Source organism: Numida meleagris, chromosome Z (genome assembly GCF_002078875.1).
Source record: "Numida meleagris isolate 19003 breed g44 Domestic line chromosome Z, NumMel1.0, whole genome shotgun sequence".
NCBI classification, from domain to species: domain Eukaryota; kingdom Metazoa; phylum Chordata; class Aves; order Galliformes; family Numididae; genus Numida; species Numida meleagris.
In genome coordinates, this window is record NC_034438.1 from 7,053,591 (window position 1) to 7,076,132 (window position 22,542).

Consider the following 22,542-nt stretch of genomic DNA (forward strand, 5'->3'; position numbering starts at 1 on the left):
TCTTTTCGCTACAGCTGCTTATCCTGCTGCTTATGGCCAGATTAGCCAAGCGTTCCCACAGCCACCTCCCATGATACCACAGCAACAGAGAGAAGGTGAGTGAGTGGTCTCTTGTTTTCACTGCACACAGCATGCCACCCCCACCACATTGCTTCCCCCCCCGTACACCTAGAGAGCAGCCATTAAATGCCCCATTGCTTTGAATCTCTGGTCCACCAGGTCTTTTCTGAATTTTCATATGTGGCATCATTGGTGCATTGCAAACATCCTCATGGGATATCTCTGCCAAGATTGCCTAAGATCCCAGGGGGAGGAGCACGCTGATATGTGTGGGCCATGGAAAGGCCTGTTAGCAATGTGGGCAACAACATCCAGTGGGAGTTGTTAAAGACAGCCAACAAGAGTAATTGCATTGGAATACAGCATTTAATAGGAAACAAATAATGGTGATCCTTCATTAGAAGCCAGTAATGTAATTTCAGACACCTGCTATTAAGTGGAGCTGATCTAGTCCTTTCAGCCTCCCTGGAAACACAAATCAGCCGTTTTAGAGAGCAATCCCTGTATGAGGATGAGATTATTCATGTAGCAAAGGTACCTGTTTCTTTACATTGACTACAAGAAGAGCCTGACTTATGTAGTACATGGGACAGGATGGTTGCACTGGAGACATTAAAAGTATGGATAGGTGAATTTCCTCCCACTGTTGCATGTGATTGTTTTGGGACATATCCACATCATGTAATGCATAGCACCCAAAGACTTGCTTAAATGAAGAGAGAAGTCATTTATGTTTGCTTTACAGCCAGTAGGGAACAGTAGGATGCTCAGAGGCAACCTGCTCAGATAGCCCCAACCATCCCCCGCTACTCTCTTTGGACAAGAAGAGGAAACTGCATATCTAAGTGAGGCATTTAAGTCAGGTGCTTCAGCCTTGTGTAGGGACCCTCATTTTAAATAATTATATTTCAACTTTTATTCCTTACTAGATCACTACTTCAGAAATATTCTATATGTGTTATTATATATATAATTACATTTAATATTTTAATACAGTGTAACAGTCAGAACAAAATGAATCAAGATTAGACTATCAAACTAAAACATTCTGATGGCCTAGAACTACTTTGGGGGAGAAATCTCATTTTGTGAGAAAATTAGAAATGTCAGCATTTCGATCTAATTTGGAATTAATTTTTTTCTGATGTCAGAATTTCCTGGGGAACACAACTTCCAGCTCCTGATTAGCTCTAGTACACATCCCTGCTGTGAGAACAGATGCACAGACCTAGCGTATCATTACAGAGATGTTTCCCCCATGCTGAAGGACTTTGCTTTTTATTACTTACTGGGGCTAGATTAAGCACAGGACAAAATGGAGAGCAGATCATTGCTTAACATAGCTTTGTGCCAGGAACAATCCAAAGCAAGGAATAACTGTTGTGCGCACTCTGAGTAGCTCTGCCCAAAGATCCCCATGTTCGTAAGGCACAGTTTGTCTGTGGCTTGAGGGTGAGTGTCACCCAGTGGACAAGTCATCTCATAACTCTTTTCTCCTTTCTGTAAGCATCTGATATTGAGGATGATTGGGGGCCAGGTATAGAAGAGGAACCACTGATCCAAGGCAGGTTGCCATTCCCAGTGTCCTCCATTTTCCTGAACTGTTTGTCCGCTGTGGCTTTCTCTATTGTTTGCTAGAGGGAGAAACTCTAAGGCACAATACTGTGTTTTAGCAGAGAGTCAAGACCTTCAAACATCTCTACCCTTTAACAGGAAGATGCAGCAAGAGGGAACTCTAATAATAACAATACTCAGTGCTGAAAAGAGTGCTTTATGTTTGCAAGGATGTGCACAAACATTGATTTGTTAATGAACCTACCCTACCACAACAACAACATTGATGATCACACTGTTAATAATGATACTAACTCTCAGCTCCTGGATCCTGGTTGGATTACAAGGCCAGTCTGCTTGGCTGCTGCATAATTCCTGTAGAGATTAGTCATTGCTTCCACACAAGTGCTGAGGCTGTTGGCAGCTGGTGGGTTGCATAGGGTGGAACAGATCCAAAATCATCAAAGGTAGAGACAAAGTCTTAACTCAGACCACGTCAACCAGGCAAAGCTTGGGGGTAACTTCAAATTTGTATTGTATTACTCATCTTGTCATAGTTTGTGAAACTCATAAATACACTCAGATACTAAAATAAAGTGGGGCAGGCTTGTGACTCCTGCATTCAAGTATGCTGAGGACTAAGTAGTGATCAAATGCAGAATAGGCAATGAAGTTACAGCCTCTAAGTTTTTGTTGTAGAGGTGTATATCCCACTTGCTGTGCATCTGGACAAAAGACTGCTTGCAAACTTAGGGGACAGCTCATTTTTAATTACTCATGTTGACAGTTGACACCCAGAGATAGGTTGGGACACTGCTGTCACCATCCTAAGTAACTAGCAACAAGCTGGACGGTGATGAGCATGGGCAGAGCAATGACTTAGCAGCTCAAGTCCAACCAAGCCAAATCAACATAAACCCAGAACAGATCTCTCTGCCATATGTTCCAGTGTTCCCAGCCACATGTGTTTCTGTCATCCAACATGGTTTGCCTGTAATATGCAAACTGTTCATAAACTGTGTGTTTCTTACAACTTTTCTTTCCTTCTGTCTGAATCAAGACTATCTGTGCTTCCAGTGTATTAATGAGCAGAAATATCTATTACTTAAAGCAATGAAACTAGAAGCCACGGTAGGTGTCAGGATAGAAATGAACCTTGATTTTCTTCTCATAAAATGTTGCAAGGGTTAGATTTTGAGCTGACTTACAGCCCTTTTGAAAAGCAAAGCAAAGTGCTTAGTAAAGAATTTTAGTATTGTATTCAGCCTTGAACTGCCAACTATACTGATCTTCAGTAATCCACTAACTCAGTCCAAAACAAGACCTTTCTCTTGACAGTAAAGTTTTCACTAAGATTTTGCCATACCAACAATAATCTTGTTCCAGTGATCTTGATCCCTTTAAAACTCCTTGCATATGTGTACTGAGAACTAACTTAGCTCTTCATAGCATTCTGAGTGGAACAATTCATGCACTTGGTCTCTCAAAAATACACACATATGCAAAAAGGGATGGCCATATGCATAATTATGTGGTCTACCATAGACTGATGAAATTAACTTGACTCAGGAATAAGGGAAAAACAAGGTAGAAGGGCTGAGAGAGACTTTGTTTCATGAATTCTTTACCAAGGAGTCTAACTGTGATAGGTAACTTACGGATGGATGGATTTAACAAGAAATTGCTTGTTAAATTCTAATGGCAGAATTTTCATGTGTGAGGATGATAAAACAAATCAAACTACCCCAGGTTGTTTCTCAGTAGCAGGTGGAGTTTTCAGCATTGGAAATTAGCAAAAATCCTCTGTAGCTGGGAACGGAGTGAGTTTGGCCTTGAATGTTTGAGTCAGTATGGGAAGCCACAGCATGGGTTTTACAGCCACACTTCAAAACAGAACTGGGCTTTGGTCTCTGCTTTTTCACATCCTTCCTGGTCTTTTCTTCTTGGTGTCCAAGCACTGTTAGACAAAGCTGATTTTAAGATGAGCTAAGGGTTGTTCTCTCCTTGAGCCCGGCCTCTAAGCCTGGTGTGGATAAAATTGTGTGCCTTCTGATCCACCTTATGCCTTAGTAGGTATTTCTCAGCACATGCAGGCAGAATCTCTACTCATGCACAACACATCCAAGACCCCAGGAAATACAGCTGGCATTTTTGAAAGAATTTGCCAGTTTTACAGAGCAAACTGCTGGCTCTGGTGATGTTAGTGGGAATTTTGCCACTAATTGCAGTAAAGCCAAGATTTTACCCATTCCATAATAATGCAGATCTCAAATCCCACAGCAGAAGCGCTCTGGGGCAGATTCAGATGAAGAAATGAATTTTCCCTACTATTCTGGACCATGGTCTTCTCCTGGGCAGCATTTTCTCAACTCTAACAGACACCTAAGGGTGTTGGTGTTTGTTTAACATTTTCAGACTGTTTCATATCTAGCTTACTGTGCCAGTAACTGCACTGCATGTAACTGAGCTGCAGAAAGGACTGAGGAAAGGATAGTCACTCAGTGGGGAGACTGAGGAAGAGGCAGACAGGAGCTGAGGGGAAGAATGAAAAGTCTGGCATGAAATAGGGGAGCCTGAGTGTGGGCCACTGAGTTTCAAAAGTAAATTAGTTAAGCAGATGACTGGGTGCCTAATTGGTTAATTATCCCACTGTACCACTATCCCCCCCACTTGGAAGAAACTCAGTCACCATCCCCATGACCTCTAGGAAATGCACGAGATGCAAAGGATCAGCTGTTCCTTCATGACAGTCCTTTTAGCAAATTAGTGGGGAAAATTGTGCTTAGCAAATATTCATTAGGGCTTCATTTTCCATTAATCCAAAAGGAAATGTGGAGAGCCTGTGACTTCAATCATGCTGAGGCCCAGGAATTTTAATGAGCTTTAAATGGGCATCTGTCAGAATTCTGACTTCGCCGTACTTCTCCTGCCAGCCGGGGGGATGAATAATGGCTAATAAAAGGTGGGAGCATCTAGGCGAACTCCTCTCTCTAACAGGAAAGGCAAAGTTGTAATTTGCTGTGTTATGACACCATAATTATGCCCCAATGAAGAAAACAAGAGTATTAAAAAACCTTTTCCTTCCCCACACTGTGCCCCAGCTTTACATGGGGGAAAGTAGGCTCAGTTAGGTCACAGGGATGTAAGCACAGGGGCTGAGAGGAAGGAGGGCATCCTATTTCTCTCTGTCCTCATACCCTCAAGGAGCATCCACTAACTCCCCTTCATATGGACCCCAATGAGCAAACCAGAGCTGGAGTTACCTGTGGAGGTCAGTGCAGAGCACGGCAGCAGCTGGAAGTACCCCTGGAAATAATCTCCCTCCCCCCCCCCCCAAAAAAAAAAAAATCCCTGCGTCCTGAAACTCCACAGTTCTTTGCTGGTGATTTAAATGTTTGGGTTTTTTTCCAACAAAACCACTTGTACTCAAATGTTCCCTCTTGATTTTTGTTCACTGTGTTGCACACTATACACAGTAATGCAAGTCACATTCTAAGCCAGAGGCAGGTTCTCCCTCTTCTACCCCAAAATGCAATTCCAAAAGAATATTTTTCATGCCTCAACATAAACAAAAATGCATATTCCCCTGAAAGACTCTTCTCTGGATATTTGTTGCAGTACTGAGGAGGAAAAAAAAAGCCAATTCTTGTCCTGATGTCTAGGATTTTGGATTTGAGTCCATCTGTCATCTCTTTTGAAGAACCCTGTGGAATGAGGGGACATGACCAAACTATCTAGATGATGGGGAGTCTTTGGAGTGAGTCAAATTGTGGGGACTGAATGCAAAATTCTACAAAACAAAACAAATCCAGGGCTTTCTGTATTCCTTTCTACTTGTATCTCAGTTTTCACCAAGAAACCAGAAAGATAATGAAACATTTGAGTGCAGACCCAGAGAAGTAAAGGTTAGGGGGTTGTCACCCAAAACTCTACAGATTAAATGAGGAACAAAGAAAACCAATAACTGAATCTATTGTTCTTTTTGTTCTTTTCCTCTGCTTTATTTTTCTGTGGCCACATGTGCTGCTGCATTCACCTGATTCTACCTGGTGTTTGTCCTAAGAAGGTTAGTGTAGACACATGGCGACCTGCCAAGTTCCCAGTCTTCTGCTTTCTTTGTTCCTCTGAAAGGGTCTTGAAGACCAGCAAGGGAGAATAAGGAAGGGTCGTTAGGGCAGATGTCGCATTGCTAGGCATGAAGTTTTCCAAAGAGGATGAAGGTGTAGCAATAAAGAGATGAGTGAGGAAAACTCAGAAAGCACATCCCACACCCACTGTTTCCCAGGTGAGGAAAGTCAGACATGCTGAGGAGCCCTTTCTTCAAGACCCCTAAATGCAGGCTGGGCTCTACAATCTGCTTACTCACAGTTATCCCTCATGAGTCAGAGAGAGGAGACACCAAAGTAAATCCCACCATACGCTTTCTCATATCCCATTTAACTCTATTCATGGGTCTTCTTTTTCTCTTGACAGGACCAGAGGGCTGTAACCTGTTTATCTACCATCTGCCCCAGGAGTTTGGGGATGCTGAGCTGATGCAGATGTTCCTGCCTTTCGGTAATGTCATCTCCTCGAAAGTGTTTGTGGATCGGGCGACAAACCAAAGTAAATGCTTTGGTGGGTAAAGATAACAAAACAATTAGATTCATCCAGGAAAGGGCTTTCTCTGAATACTTTACCTTTCAAACTGCTTTCTTTCTGCTTAAGCTTTTATGATTTCTCTCAATTTACTCCTGTCAATACTTTCCCCCTTCCCTCTTTCTCTCCTAATTGTCTCATGCTCAGAATTGTATGCGCTGCTTAGAGGTGAAGGTTTGGCATCTCACCAGCATCTGGGTGCTGCAGTTGCTGGTGGTGGGGTGGAAAATATCTTGCCATGTAAAGGGAGATGAGGAAGGTGCAGAAAAGACTAAAGCACCTAGAGCAAAATGGAGGAGGCCAGAGGGTTAGGTGAAATGTTGGTGGGGTCAGCAGTGGGAGCATGTGGCAGAAGGGGAATTTCTGTATCCAAGGTAAAGGAGAAACAGGTCATGGAGTCAAAGGGAAGACAGAGCTTGAGGGGCAGCTCTCCAGCAGGTGTGATGCATTAAACTGCAAAGGGACAAAGGCTGAACAATGTTAGTTGAATGCCTGTAGGGATGGCTGCTCAGTGAAATGCCAGCAACCATGTTCTGTACCCACCAGACCTGAGCCAGCGCTACAGCACATACAAACAGCCTGAGATCACCCTGTGCCTCAGCTGGGTTTGAATAAATACTGTGCTCACACAGCTCCGGGCATATGGCTGGCTCAGCTCCACCAGCTGGAGCATGAGTGGAACACAGCCTCAGCTGCATGTGGGCCTCCAGACAGGGACACCCCGATCTGCACCCACAAAGGTGGATCAGCCTGCCAACAGCTGTGTGCTAACATGTGCATGATGTTTCAGTGAGATTTCACTGTTTGCAAAAATGTTGCTATGGAAGGTCCTTTCAGGCAGTGCAGCAGCAGCGGGACCCTGCCATGTGGCACCATCCTGCTGGTGGACAGTGGATCTCCCCCATCCTCATGCCCACCAAAGGGATGTGAAATTTCTTGTTCTGTGCCACCCAGTGCTCTTTGCAAACCTTCCCTGAGAATTACAGTGGGGCAAACTATTGCTTTTCTGTTCCTGTTACCTGCAGCTGATCTGGACTCTGTTTCTCAGGCAAACTTCCAGTGTTAAGACATGTTGGAGTTTCAGTTGAATTTAAAGTCACTTTCAATCTCCACACTGTGCTTTCTTTCCATGCTACTTTCCCCACTCCCCTTCCAGACTGCCCACCTCCCAAAACTCTAATCTCATTCTTTGCTATGGTGCATGATAGACAGTACTTCCAAAAATTTCATGCATCTTCTCTGTGCAGAGTTCCTCTTTCCCATCTGCAGAGGGTCAGAACAGGTTGCTCTTTGATTGTAGATGTTCCCTGGTGTGAGGAGACACAGTGATTCCCTTCAACAGTAATCATGGGATTCCTGTACTCTTATACACTGGAAGAATGAAGGAAAAAAGAGTTTGGTAAGAAAAAGCAGTTGGGAAGTCTAGATGAGAAATTATGAATTAGCCATGTTCACTCCAGAGCCCACCAGAGTTTTAAAAGCTCAACAAAATGAGCAGACCAGCACAGCTTGTGGTGACATTGAAAACTAATGCTCCAAGGATATCAACAAGTTAGAAACGGACCTTTGGCAATGAAATCACTATTCCTATCATAAATAATATTTAGGGGAATACTGTGCCTGGCTCCTCTCATAACTGGCAAGGGGAAAGGCAGAGCTAAACGGAGATGTGAGGTGAGAAACAGATGCACCACATCTCCTCTTAGCTCAGAAGCTCTCTGGCTTCATGAAAATAATAATGCATACCTAGCTTGTGGGGCAGGATTGTGGGGCTGGCTTTATTGCTGCTTCCAAGGTACTGTGAGGTTGTGGCTGAGCAGAGATTGGGACATCTTAGCACAATTAGAGATCTTAACACAAATTTTTCCTGAGCATGAGTCTTACTGGAAGAAACTAAACCACAGCTTGTTTAATGCAGTAACATCCAAGGCTGATGGTAACATGTTCCAGCTTGAAAGATGCACTTTTGGATGTACAGACTCAAGGCCAAGCAAAAAAAGAAATTAGAGATTGCTAGTAGATTTTAGTCATCTAATATTAACTTCTGAGGCACAAACATCCAGGTTCAGTCAGTTCTGGGTCCCAGGCATCAAGACCCAGTTTTGTCTGACTTTTGCTAATTTTCTGATAGAGTGTATGATGTGTCTGTTGTTTCAAAGATACTGACTACACAGCCATGTACAACACTTCCAGAAGGACAGAAATGGCAGAAGTACAGGTAGCTAATTATCGCAAGTATTGCACTCTGCTCTTCAAAACCTCCCACCCTGCTGTCCTTCAAGTTTAGAGCAACATAAAATTGTGGAGGGTATTAGAGATAATCAGACCTTTCATTTGTCTTGCTAAGTCCATTGAAGTTGATGCTGATTTTTTTGTTCTGAAAGTCAACTTTTTTAAAAAAGGAGAAATTACTTTTTCCAAAACAAAAAGAAGGATTTTTGTCAACTTTGAATGTAAGAAAACTTTTTCCTTTTTCTGCTTAAGCATTTCCCAAAACTCAACATGTAAAAACATAGCATTTGCATTCTGTTTTACTTTTTTTAACAAGCCAGAGCTCTCCAACTGGTAGCCTGGGGGGACAATGCTGTCTGGCCCCAGAAAGATATTCCACCATTATATGACCTTTTAAAATGTATCTGCTATGCAGATCCCAAGTAAATTGCTCTAACAGAGTCTAGCCCCAGGTTGTAGAGAAATTGTCAAGAAGTCCTGCTTTTGGCAAACTTAAAAAAATCCATGGAGAAAAATCTCACCATGTTTTTTTTTTTCCCATGAAAAGAGAAAATTCTTCATTTTCTGTTCTTCTGTCACTGCTGAACTACTAGTAAGTAGCCGGCCCAAACTGAGTGAGTCAGGAGAGCGCCATCACAAAAAGGGATTTTTATTCTTTCCTATTTGGCTCTGAACCTGCTCTTCCCCTGCACTTTCAGCACAAAGATGGATGCATTATTTCCTTTGGCCACTGCTGGTAGGGTAGTGTAGGGAAAGACATGGAAGAAAATGAGACAAGTTACAAGCCATTCTCCCAGTTTCCCGGAGTCCAAAATCCTACAGAGACCCCTTAATACCTGTGTGCACTGAAGAAACCACACTCTGGTCATAAAGCCTTTGACTTTCTGTGTTCAGAGGCAAAATTGTGAAATTCAGACTATGGCAAGCACTGATTTCATGCAAAAAAAATGTGAAAGTAGTCAAAATATGTCTGTTGTTTACCATAGCAGGTCTGCTTGCTGCAGTGTGTGAGATTGCCTGAGAAACAAACCTGACTTCTCACTGAAAAACAGTCATTTAAATAGGGAGGCTTCTTTGCCAAAGGCTTTCCTCTTGCTGCATGCATCCAGCCTGGACCCAGATCCTCCCTTTTCTCCTACACTTTTTCAGATCTCTGGCTCTTATTTTCCCCTCTATCCTGATGCAGCTGAAATGTGTCCAAATACAGACCGTGCTTCTCCCTCACACTCATCACCACCCTCTCTATCCCCATGGCCTGAGCCTTCATCACATCTCCTTCGGATTCCCCTCAGGCACTGCCTCGTCCACCATCTTATATTCAAAATTACTGATTTCACTTTCACAGCCCTTCACCATTCTGTCCTTCTCTCTCCTCTCCTGCTAGCTCTTCACTCAATGCCCAGCTGATATTTTTAGCCACTTTACACACACCTCTTTTACCATCACTAGGCCATGCTATCCTTCCCCAGTGAAATGGCGGGGCCACCACAGGAATTGTCTGACGTAAGAAAAAGTTACACTTAATCAGCCTTGCCTTCTGGACAGCAACTCCCATTTTCACAGTAGACTGATCTGGGTTGTCTTGCACAGGGGCACGATATGCCTGACAATCAACTTATACAGGACCCTGGGGCTCTATTTTGTGTCTGTATAAGGCAGAGACTTCCCACTGCATGTGTGTAAGTTCTTCCACATGTAAATATATAAATGTCAGAGGACATGCAATATATCTATATGCTGGTCACAGTGGTTCTACTGAAAACTTCCCTCTCAGATATTTAGATGATTTAATTGTGAGTGGTTTGTGCATAAGGCAAAAAAGAAAACTCCAGTAATATGATGCTATTAAAGCTATTAAAGTCAATGTGAGAAGAGTCACTCTTCATGCTGCCCACCCAAAGTTAACTCTCCCTTTGTGGTAAACATTCAAAATTTAAGGAGCAGTGTTGTCACATAGGATATACTTCAACTAGGCATTTGAAGACATTAAACTAGTGAAAGGCAGAGACAACCCTGTTCTAGGAAAATGTTTTAACAGAGAAGAGAAGGCAAAGGATAGGTTTGGGCAATATTAATTAGGAAGACACGACAGAAATGAGAAAAACGAGGAAGTGGATGGAGCAGCAGAGGCCAAATGATTACCCCGAGGTGTCACATAAGATGTAGATAAATTAAAGCCAAATGAATTGTTATACTGGTGCACTTGGAAATTCATTCCTCTGGTAACCTCTTCTTGAGAGCAGTGAGCACCTAACACTCTGTCTCTTTGCATTCCATCAAAAATTAGACAACGTCAGAGCAACTCTGCTCCACATACCCCATGGTGCCCCGTTGTGCAGCCCCTCACTCTGCGTCTGTGCCACATACCCTCTGGTGTGGCAGCTTCAGTTTCTCCCCAGAGGCAATTGACTCCAGAAGGCTGAGAATAATCTCTTTCATGCCCACAGGGACACTGTGGTTTCTTTCCTTCAGCTCAGTGTGGTCTGACACCTCAGGTGTGAACAACCACATCCATTGGATGCTTTTCACTATTTCTATCCATTCCAGATGGATATTTACATCGGATGTTGGGATGCCCTATCCCTTTTTGAAAGCCTCCAATTAAATGTAGCAAGGGGCATTCTAGCTTTGTCTACAAACTCTTATGGCTGTGTAGAACCATAGATTTATTTTGCCTAAAGAAAACATCATTTGACTCTTAGCATAATATGGATGTCAAGTTTCATTCAAGATTCTTGCCAAGAGTCCACTCAAATGATTCTAATGGGCCACACAATTTGAAAAAATGTCCAGTCTTCCTTGAAGATGACAAAAGAGATAAAAAAACACTACTTGACAAGGGTCATAGTAGCTAATAACACTCACCATTAAATATTTCTATTCCCTTCTCAATCTTTTCTGGCTTCTGGTTCATGAAAATAAACTCAAGAGCCAAGAGAGTGAGCTTAAAGGTGAGAAAAGCAGTGAGGAATAAGGACTGCAGACAGGAGGAAGTGCAGCTCAGAAGAAGGACTGAGAGGTAGAGTTCGTGTTGTGCTATTAAAAACATATTGTGGCAGTTCAAGACTTCAGTGTGGTGGCAGAAAGGTGGGGTGGGAGATGCAAGGCAGCAAGCAGGTCATGACAGTCTACAAACGTTGGAATCTGAAACAGGAGGAGCAGAAACGTCAAGAGACAGGGCATCGGGAAAGCTATGCAGTGCTCTGGGATTTAGGGGCATTGCAGATCAGGTCTAAACCACATTGGCAGCACTCCATAAGACATAGGATTGTACCAGCAGATCCTGAGTTACATGGGTAAAATATTGCTAAGCACCTGCTCACAGTGTGCCTCCAACATACCCTGCCAAAGCTGGCAGTTTCTCACTTAGATAAATAAATAAATAGGCAAATGGCTCTCCTTAAATTCATCCAGAGAAATGAGCATTCCAGGGGTAAGGTCGTGTAATTGTATGAAATTCCAGTCCCAGGTTCCTGTCCCATCTGGGCAACCGTGGGTTAACTAATCTGCGTGCCTAACTTTTACCATCGTGTATCGGGACACTGATTCTTCTGCAGAGGGGGTTGAGTTACATGGATGAGTAGAGTTATTTATCAGCTCTAAGGTTTTTTGCTTTAGTTGTGGGATTTTCTTCTGTTTTTTTTTTTTTCCTCTGATTCTTCCTTTGGTAAATGACCTTTCCCAGCAGACACAGGAATTATTAGAAAGATGCTGGGACAGAGGTGGAGTTCTGTTTGCCACTGTTACCAGTACTATCATTAAATTTGACTTTTTTCCCTTTAACCTGATTTCAGACTTCCTAAGAAAAGTTCCTATCCCCAACTTTCAGTAGCCATTGGAATTAGTCTTTGTCTTGTGCTTTGCATGTGCACTAGCAATTAATTTTGACCAAAGCTTTAGACCCAAAGCTCAGTGTGTTGTGAAAGAAACCACTAAGTTGAGTACCTAAGCTGAGACAATATGGAGATGATTTACCACATATATTAAGCATGCCTGACCCCTGGGATATGTTGGTTCAGGTCAGCACTGGTTTGTTTGGTCTTCCCCACTTTGAAGGACATGATACAGACAGACAGGCAGAGAAGGAGAGACTCGTCAGCAGGAGCAGGACAATATCAAAGGGGTGCTTAGGGCTTCCAGAGGAAAGGTAGAAGAAAATACAGTTGTTTGTATTTGCCAGCTACTCACTATTATAATCCAAAGCATCTAGGATCTGAAACTTCAGTTCCAAAGAGTAAGGAAGGGACATTTCTCCAACTGATAAGGAAAGAGTTGTGTGAATAAGAAAGAGAAGGATATGTTCATCAAACTCGCTGTACAGCACCTCCAGCCACTGCAGTTGGCTGGGGGAGGTTTTAGGGGGAGGAGGAGGAGCGGGAGAAGTATTAGGGCTGTGAGCCACTATTCATTTACAAACTATAATTAATTTGATGTTTAGATTAATTTCTGATGCACTCTCAAAGGTGCACTGAAAGCATTTTTCCTTTATTATAATGTTGATTGCTTATTGGGGAGATAAATCTAACTGTCAGTTATGCACTGACTTACCAAAACTTTCAGACCAAGCAAGCATGTATGCATAAGGAACAGCTGTTTGCAGCTCTCCAGTTAAAGGGACAGCTCTGTCTTTTCCCAATAACTCACATTAAAGAAAATCTATACATTGTACACAGGGATTTCTGCTTTCTTTTGTTGCTTAACAATTTATTAGACAAGAATATGCTAGTGGAATTTATCTTCTATTTATTTGTCTGTCTGTGTGTCTCTCTCTGTTCCATCCATCTCTCCACCCAGGTGATAGATACTGTCCATCCAGAATGTTTCTAGAAGTTATGTATATGTTTGTACGTACCTACGCACATACACTCACAATCATTTAAAACATTTTCACTACTGGTGTAATTAGATGGAGAAACTAATTACTGCAGGGTCTTTGTGGCTACTCATTTAATGAACTTCAAAGGAGGAATGGCCATTTATGTGACTAATGGAAATGACCGATGATAAGAGCTAACACCAGAAAAAAAGAAAAGAGGAAAAAGAAAAAAAAAAAGAGTTTAGCAAGAGACTAAAAACTTAATGATCTGGGCTTCAACCCAATCCTTCAACTTTTGGAATAGGAAAATAACCTGATGGGCTTGTCACTTGTGTCTGCACAGCATACGTAGTAGATTTTAGACAGATGAACCCTAATTATATACAGCTGATCCTACCAATGCTCTGAGGACATAATAGTTTCAAATGCAAACACCCTTATGTGTAGAAATGTCAGGGAGTGTCTGTAGTCCTACTTTCATTTGGTCCAGAAGTTTCTGTTCAGAAGTAAGAAATAGTGAATCAGGCAGCCACATTTCTGAATTGAAAGGGACTGATCTGCTGAACGTGGATTTTCAATAGAGGTTCCAAAACTACAAGAGCATTTAGACCATCCATTACATCTCTTTTTATTTTTGTTTTCCCAAGATCTCTCTCATTCAAGGCGAATTCAATCTGTAGAATGGACGCTTCTACATCAGTCCATCCAACCATCCAACCAACCCCACATATATCTCTTCAACTTCTTTATCTGTCTGTCCTTTATCATTCACTGCACAGGACTGCTCTTCAGCTTTTTGAAGTCTGTCAGCTAGCTCGTTACTGAGCAGCTGTTCAATAGATCTTCACAGCTCTGTGCTTGGCCCCAGGCCTTCCTTCCTGCACAATACTCAAACCCTGCTATGAATATGAATTTATTATTATTTCCTCATCTGTTTTCCTAAGGCCCTTCCCAATAGAGCATTTGAGAGGTTCATGGGGCTGAGTAACAGCATTTTCACAGTGATCATGTCATCCTCATTTCACCAAGGGGATGGTGAGACATAGAAAGATATTCAGAATTATTTATTAATCTTGGATGCCTCAGCTGAGATGCCAAGAGCATGATAGGTCTGTCTATATGTTGTCTCAAAATACTTAACACAATGCAGGGTATGCTATGTTTATGCAGGAACAGGCACATAGTCTTTCTACCAGCTAAATCTCAAGTCACAAATCAACCGAACGTTAAGCAGAGAGCAACACACGGTAAAGCTTCATCTACATCACTAAATGAAAGAGAACCTGTATGCCATCTCATGCACTGTGCCATGACTGCCTGTATCTTTTTAATATTTGCATGCCTTTGGCTCTAGCTTGGCCAGGACATGTTGGGCATGGCTCAGGGTTGGCAAGATACAGGGACTGTCCTTAAACAGCAGTAGAGAGAAGACCACCCCTCTTTTAGGACTAAGAGAGATATACAAAGATACAACTCGTGATGTGCCATTTGCACTCAGATCCTGTGTATTTTATTTACTAGTAAAAAATGTGGCCTTGGAGGTCTTCTTAAGGAATTTCGTGATGTTACTTGCCCAGTGTAACTGGGACATCATGGAAAATGTGGGTGTCAAGTCCATTTCTCCAAGGCAGCATTTGGTTGTACAACCATACCAAGATACCATCCTTTCCACACCTTAGTTACTGTCTATATTCCAACACCAGCGATATCTAGTCTGATCCATTGCCATCTCCCTCACCCTGTTACTCATTCTCCACAGTAATTAAAACAAGTATGCGATGTAAAATACAAAAATATGTGGCTAGAAGCAATGCCTTAATGCATATACAAAGCAATACAAAATTAAAGTTTTATAGATAATATCAGTTCTTGCATTTTTAACTCCTGAGTGATTCATTTGGCAATCTTATCATTGTTTTAATATATTGGTGCATGCAGTATCTTCCTTTTTCAAGTAAGTGAACCAAAACAAATGTATGAGTTGAAATGAACATCTTCAGATAATATGTAATGACATCTTCAAAGGTTGTCTTCAGGAAAACAAGTTGCAGATCCCCATAAAATGGATACTCTTCTTCAACAGACCCAGTTTCAAGTATTTCAAATCTGCAACCAAATTCAGCCTCATCCCCACTCTCAATCTGTACTACATTACATATGTATGAGGATGTAAATATATATGTTTTATATATATTTATATGTAAATATTTCTCTAATAGTGAATATGTTTGCAGATTATCAAAAGCAATGAAAACAACTGAAATAGAGTTGCTTAAGAGCAGCTTAAAAATGACTGTATAAAATTGTGCCTAGGCAAATCTGAGTAAATGATAAAATTCCCGTTGTTATCTTGCAGCTGATTTTTGTAAATGAGTTAGTAAAATCCAGATGGAACAAGATACTCTGATTAGAATCAGATAAAGTCTATGGACACAATGCTCTTGTGTTAAACCACATCAAGAGGTGTCCCTATTAAATCCTTCCTACTTCCATTATATAAAGGGTGGGTGTATAAGCATTGGAAATATGAGTGTATAGTGGAGAATAAGACTTTATAAGCCTTTAGGGTATATCCATCGTACCTTGTGAAGGTCACTGGGATTATTAATCATAAATCGTGGAAATTGCTGTTTCTCCCTATTTATAGACTCACAGAGCCTTTCACAGACCTCAGGAGTCCAACCTTCTGCCCAAAGCAAGGTCAGATATGGAATTGGACCTCAGGGTTGCTCAGGGATTTATCCACTTAGGTCCTGAAAACCCCCAAGGATGGAGATTCATTTTGTCAACTTGCTCCAACATTTGCTAACCTTCATGGTGAAAAATCTTTTCTTTATATCTAGCCTAGACTTCTCTTGTTTTGATTTCTTCCCCTTTTCTCTCATACCCTACCATGCACCACCATGAAGAAACCATTTTCTTCTTCTCAAAGGGCCTGTGGCCATCCTTATGGATCTACGCTGAACTCACTCCACTTTGTTGCTGTCTTTCCTGTGTTGAGATCGGATGCCCCAAATAGCTCTAGTATCCAGATGTGGTCGAGTGCTGAGCAGAGAAGAATATTCACTCCCCTCATTGACTGGCTGTGCTCTTTGTCAAAATGCTGCTGTCCTCTGTGCAAGAGCACACTGCTGACAAGATCCTCTAGTGATGTAACCCATTTAAAATCTAGACATTAGGACTGAGCCTTTTTCCACCAGCCCAGCATCAGCCCCCTTGATATATTAACAGATATATTTTCTGTTAAAAAACAGAGGAGGTCCTTGTAACATCTAAGTGCAAATACTGCCTTTGGCTACTTCACAGGCAACAGGCTTTCTCCATTTTTGACATACTTGCCTTAAGAATTTGATTATACATGGCACTTAAAGGAGAAATTATATGACTGTCCTCAAGATAGGTTCCTAATCACCCTTTAAAATCCTTCCCCAGTAAGGTTTCCAGAATTTGTAAGGTGTTTTCCTTGGTCATTTTGTATCTCCTTGGCTGAACAGACTCCAGAAGCATTATTGTGTTATTGAGCTTTTAAAAATGCTTATGAAAGAAGAATTTTTGTTTCTTTACTCTAGGAATCAAAACCTCTTCAAATCAAGACTCCTGTCCAAATTATCCATCACCATCCTGCATTTCTTAGATTTTAAGTTTTTCTAACCAAAGGTGTTTTCATAAATGGGTTTTCCAGTGATATTTCTACTCCTCTTGCTTCAGTAATGAAAATATAAGTGTAATGCATTTTTCTGTCTCCTACTCAAGTTGGACCGAGAGTTTAGAGAGATCATTGTGCAGAATTAGATCAGGTTGTAGGCAATCAATGATATAATTCAAATCCTGCCGACTGAATGTTCTGCAGGAGGATTTTCATGGCACTTCACAGAGATCTGCAGGATTCAAGATACTCTTTCGAAGGCCATTAGTGGTGAATTCTCTGCAGGCAGATCCAGAGGAATGTATCAGCAGCTACACTATAATATGAAGTTGTTTAATTCCTGTTGACGTTAATGACAAAAGAAGCCAACTGATCATATCTGTTCCATTGTGGGTAACAGAAAATTCATAGGTCTTACACTACACTGAAAAGACCACAGATGTAATGGTGGATCTGGACCAATACTTTTTCTCCCAGTTTAAAATGTATAAGTCTTTCATTTATCCTCTTGGTACCTAGCATGGCCCAGTGCCAGATCACAACCTACTTATTAAAATATTGAGAAACTTTCTCTTTTCTTTTTCTTCCCAGATGACTCGTATATAAATTTTTTTGCTGTTGATTTCACTTCAAGTTTTGTTAACTGTTTTTCACTTATTAACCTCCTTAGAAAGTAATACGTTTTGTGAAAAGCTTTGCCAAGCCACTCATCACTATTTCTGCCCTCTGAACAGAAACTTCTGGACTGTGCAACAGGAGAAGCTCCTAGTCTTTCTGTATTTATTATGTTGCCCCAACCTACTGATAATGAGTTACAATGTTTGTAATAACATAAAGGGGAGAGGAGGTTGGTTTTCTATCTAGATAATGATCAGTGAGGAGTAAGATGAGGATTCTGAACATAGCTGATTCTGAACATGAATAACTGTCTGTAGTCAGTAGTGGGGGTCAGGACCTGGGGGTTCTGGTGGATGAAAAATTAAACATAAGCCAGCAGTGTGCTCTTGCAGCTCAGAAAGCAAATGGTATCCTGGGCTCCATCAGAAGGGTGGCCAGCAGGGAGAGGGAGGTGATTGTCCCTCTCTACTCTGCCCTCATGAGGCCCCATCTGGAGTATTGCTTCCAGGCCTGGGGCCCCCAATACAAGAAAGACAGGGAGCTGTTGGAGAGGGTCCAGAGGAGGACCACAAAGATGATCAGAGGGCTGGAGCACCTCCCCTACGAAGACAGGCTGAGGGAGCTGGGCTCGTTCAGCCTGGAGAAGAGAAGGCTGCAGGGTGACCTCATTGCAGTCTTCCAATACCTGAAGGGAGCCTACAAACAGGAGGGGAGTCAACTCTTTAAAAGGCTTGATAATGGCAGGACAACAGGAAATGGTTTTAAGTTGAAGGAGGGAAGATTTAGGTTGGATATCAGGGGGAAGTTCTTTACTATGAGAGTGGTGAGGTGCTGGAACAGGCTGCCCAGAGAGGCTGTGGATGTCCCGTCCCTGGAGGTGTTCAAGGCCAGGTTGGATGGGGCCCTGGGCAGCCTGGTCTAGTATTAGATGTGGAGGTTGGCAGCCCTGCCTGCGGCAGGGGGTTGGAGCTTGATGATCCTTGAGGTCCCTTCCAACCCAAGCCATTCTATGATTCTGTGATTCTAGTGAAATTCAGTGCATCTTCCTGTTGGCCCAGGAAAGTTGACTGCTGTTTTCTGCAGTGCTAATGCACAGCTTCTATCAAGAATCTAGAAATTCAGTGGGATCTAAGAAAGAGCTCTGGAGTAAAGAGCGGAGATTAAAGAAGAAATGGACCGGGACACATCTGTTGGGAGCTTCAGTAGCTAATTTCTTCTTGTTTATAATGTACAACTCCAACAAAACCAATATAAAAATAACCTTCATCTTGATTCAGCAACACTCAGTGCATCCTTAACTTAGCACCTACTTAGATCTCACTCAGAGCTCATTCTTTGCTTCTGGTTTTACACCAGGAGTAGAACATGTCTTCTTAAAAGTTCGTGAACCTTTTCCAATTATGTGGTTTCCCCATAAATCTTATATTGACACATCATGAACTCAAATATTCACAGGGAAATCTCAGCAAGTCAAGAAGAGTTCTTTCTGTTTATGAAAGCAGTTAGAAAATTGCTTCTGTTCCATTTATCACTCAAACAGAACCAAATATCATTCACTTATCTGTAAGCAATTCCTTGCTTGCTAGATTGTTCCTTATGAGAAAGATATTGAGTAGGAGTATTACCCTTCTTTTAGGTGAAATATAGTGCTTCCTGTTCACAGTAGACATGTATTATATTTATCCAGCAGTTGATTCATGAGGTCTTCAGAGACTGGCTGAAGCCTGAATCCTTCCCTTCTTTCTTCCACTCATTTGATGACTTCAAATCCTACAGCATTAGACAAACAGATACACATCCTTTAGATGGGTTATGTACACAGGAAAAAGAGCTTTTAATGTTACCTTCTTTCTCAGGATGATAAATCTGTTGTGGCTTTCTTTATCAGTTTTTTCTTCTTTTTCTGTATTTAGAAAAAGTTGGTCCTGATCAGGTGCCCTGTTGCCAAATGTATGTGAGTCAAAACTCCAGATCAGACCATGCAGTAATGTAAACTGTCTAAATTTTAGTCTAATCTTGAATTTTAATCATGTGCTTTCATTGTAATCATGAGAATGGTATCTATATAAAAGAACAGATTTTGAAAGAGGAGGATAATAGAAATAAAAGTCTTCTTGGTTAGAACTAACATGTTGAGGGTCAGCATCTACAGCCCTCAAACTTCTTCAGCAGCTACTCCTTTAAAGCAGCATCTGGAGAGCATCCAACTGACAATGCACAATAGCAGGGACCACTTCTCTGCACATGCAAGATCACACTGCCTCACTGTATGGAAGTAGCTGCTTGGGATGACGGGAAGGTGACACGGGGAAGAAGCTCATGTATTTCTAGCTACCTTCTGCACTGGGTGTTCTGACCTTTAGAGAAAGTTAATCATGCCATCTACTTTCACTCTTCATTTAATCTCCCCTTCCCATCTGTTCAGTTTCTCTCAGCTGGAAGCAAGATGAAGAACGAGTACCAGTCAGCTGTCTCAGTGGTCCACAGCTCACACTTTGGGGCCATTTATTATAAGGCATTAGCATCAATTGTCACCTTTGTCATGACAGTTACCACAGTCCATGCCAGATAAGTAGGCAAGAGCTGATTTTCCAAATATCTGCAAAGTGAAATGAACAACAGACAGAAAGACAGACAGATATACAGTATCAGAAGGGACTGTTTCTGATCCTTTGGACTGAATTCCAAAGTAACATATGCTGATACCACAGCTCATGTGACATGTTCAAACCTTCTGCTTGAGTCATAGCATCCCTTTTAGAAAATCTCTTAATCAAGATTTCATGTGATAGGTGCTCCACCCCTATTGCTAAACAAGATGTTCCAAAATTGTTAATTACCTTCACTATTTAAAAAATGCAGACTCAGTGTCTTATTTCCATTTTAAATTTGTCAAACGTCTGCTTCCATCCAGTGGAAGCTCTTTTTTTTCTGTATTACAAAACCACACATTCTATTAGAAATTATTTATAAATTATGATTAGAAAACTGTTTAATATTCTCCTCAATAAACCATGGCACTTATTATTACTTTTTCAGATCTATAATTATTCCTGTAGTTCTGAATAATCCTTAAAATATGTATATTTTTAAAGAAATCACCTGAACTAAATGCAGAATTCCACTAAGAATTTTTCTGAGCTTATTCAGAGGTAACATCACTATTTCTAGAGGATATTCCCCAGAGACTGGCTTTATCCAGAGACTGTACTGAGCCCTTTAAGTATTTCAGCTTAATCCTGAGAGCTCATGTATTTGACTATTATCAAGAAACTTACATTCTTCTTATAACCACTATTTTCTAGTGAAGAATTCTCCTTTTTATGAGCTACCTATCTTTTTTTCCTGTGGCTACTTAATTCTGTATTTGGTCAGGTTGAAATGAACACTGTTTAACTGAATCCAACCTACATGGTGACCCCGGTCAGCCTAACTTACTCTGTCATTTTTTACCACTTTCAGTATGAGTGGCAAATTTTACCAGTAGTACTTTAGATATCTTTCAGGTAGTGTTAGAGAAACTAAAAAGCACAGAGGTTTCAATGCGCTCCTGGAAAAGTCTACAAGAAACTCTTCGATATTATAAGTCATAATTTACAATTTTTTTTTTGATGGTATATCAGTTATCCAATATTTTAGAAGTTTAATAGGAGCTGCTTTTATTTTTATAAAGGAAATCTCTGTCAAATACTCCAGAAGAGTTTAAGTGTACTCTACAAAAGCTTACTTTATCAACCAAATTTGCAATTTCATAAGATCAAGTTCATTTGATAGATTCTATTTTACATGAAACCATGTCAATTAGTATTAATTGTACCTTTTAATTCTTTGCCATATCATCTCATGTCAACATTTTCATATTTTTACCTAGGCTTATGAAAGATTAACTAAGTTTACCAGGTCATTTTGTTTACATCCTTAAAAATTAAGAAAAGATGTTGTTTTTTTTCTGGAACACTTTGAAGCTTTTCTAATATTCCATAAATATCTAAAATGAACATTAATGGTTCAGCAAATTTCTGAGCCAATTCTTTGAATATTCTGAGGTTCCAGTTATCTCATCCCACAGATGTGAAATATTTAATAGTAGTTGTTTAGCATAGTCATCAGTTACTGACTGTTCATACATTACAAAATGGATGGATGGGTGGATGGATGGATGGATGAAGGGATGGGATGTTTAACTGGATAGACAGATCTCACTTGGACATGATTAAACATCAGAAGGTTAAATATTCCAAAAAGTCATCCAACCCTATTAGACGCTGGAAAGCAGCTGAAGTGCTATGCCCTTGATCTGCAGACATACTCCTTTATTGAGTATTCCAGTACCCATAAATCACCTTACAATACAATTCCTTCCAATGCACACATACATTATAGAGCTACTTACATACAGATTGTATCCTGAAATTCTTTACAGCACTAAAAAATTGCAAGGCAGCAGCTACTACATTGTGTAAAGAACATAGCAAGGTAAAGACCTTGCAAGGCAATTAAAAGAAAGCCTCCATTCTCTGATAAGACTAATAAACATGGGAAAAGAGAAATTGAACAGTCTTAGAAATGAAATGCACTGAAGTAGCAAGGAAAAGCTGAGAGGCAGGAGGTCAGCTCCTGGAGGGGAGAGGAGGATGGGAGCTCCTCCACAGAGCCCTTCCTACAGAGGAGAAGGCTCTTGTGGTTTCAGCACATCATAGTTGCCTTCCCAACCGAAAATGCCTCCTTGCTGTTCCTAGATGTCACCTTTCACTGGTTAGTAATAAAAGCAAGGAAACCTCGTTCTGAGGGAACAGTTCTATTAACGGCCAATTGTGTTAATAACTAATTCCCTAATTACTAACACAAATGTTTTGGGAAGAAAGAGGGCAGGGCCTCTGGTGTAAGCAATTGCCAGTGCTTTCTGCAGCTTCCTCCACTTTGCTAGTCTGGTTCCGCCCTCTCGTATCTACTGGGTAGCAACACTTCACATTCAAGG

General features: G+C 41.2%; 1 protein-coding gene across 1 annotated transcript in view; it reads left to right on the forward strand.

Moving 5' to 3' along the window:
* CELF4 (CUGBP Elav-like family member 4) overlaps positions 1-22,542 on the forward strand; it is a 384,752-nt gene that overhangs the window by 333,394 nt on the left and 28,816 nt on the right. Inside the window, exons 9-10 of the mRNA XM_021381377.1 lie at positions 15-95; positions 6,088-6,171. Of these exons, the coding sequence (XP_021237052.1) occupies positions 15-95; positions 6,088-6,171 (165 nt within the window). The remainder of the gene's footprint in view (positions 1-14; positions 96-6,087; positions 6,172-22,542) is intronic.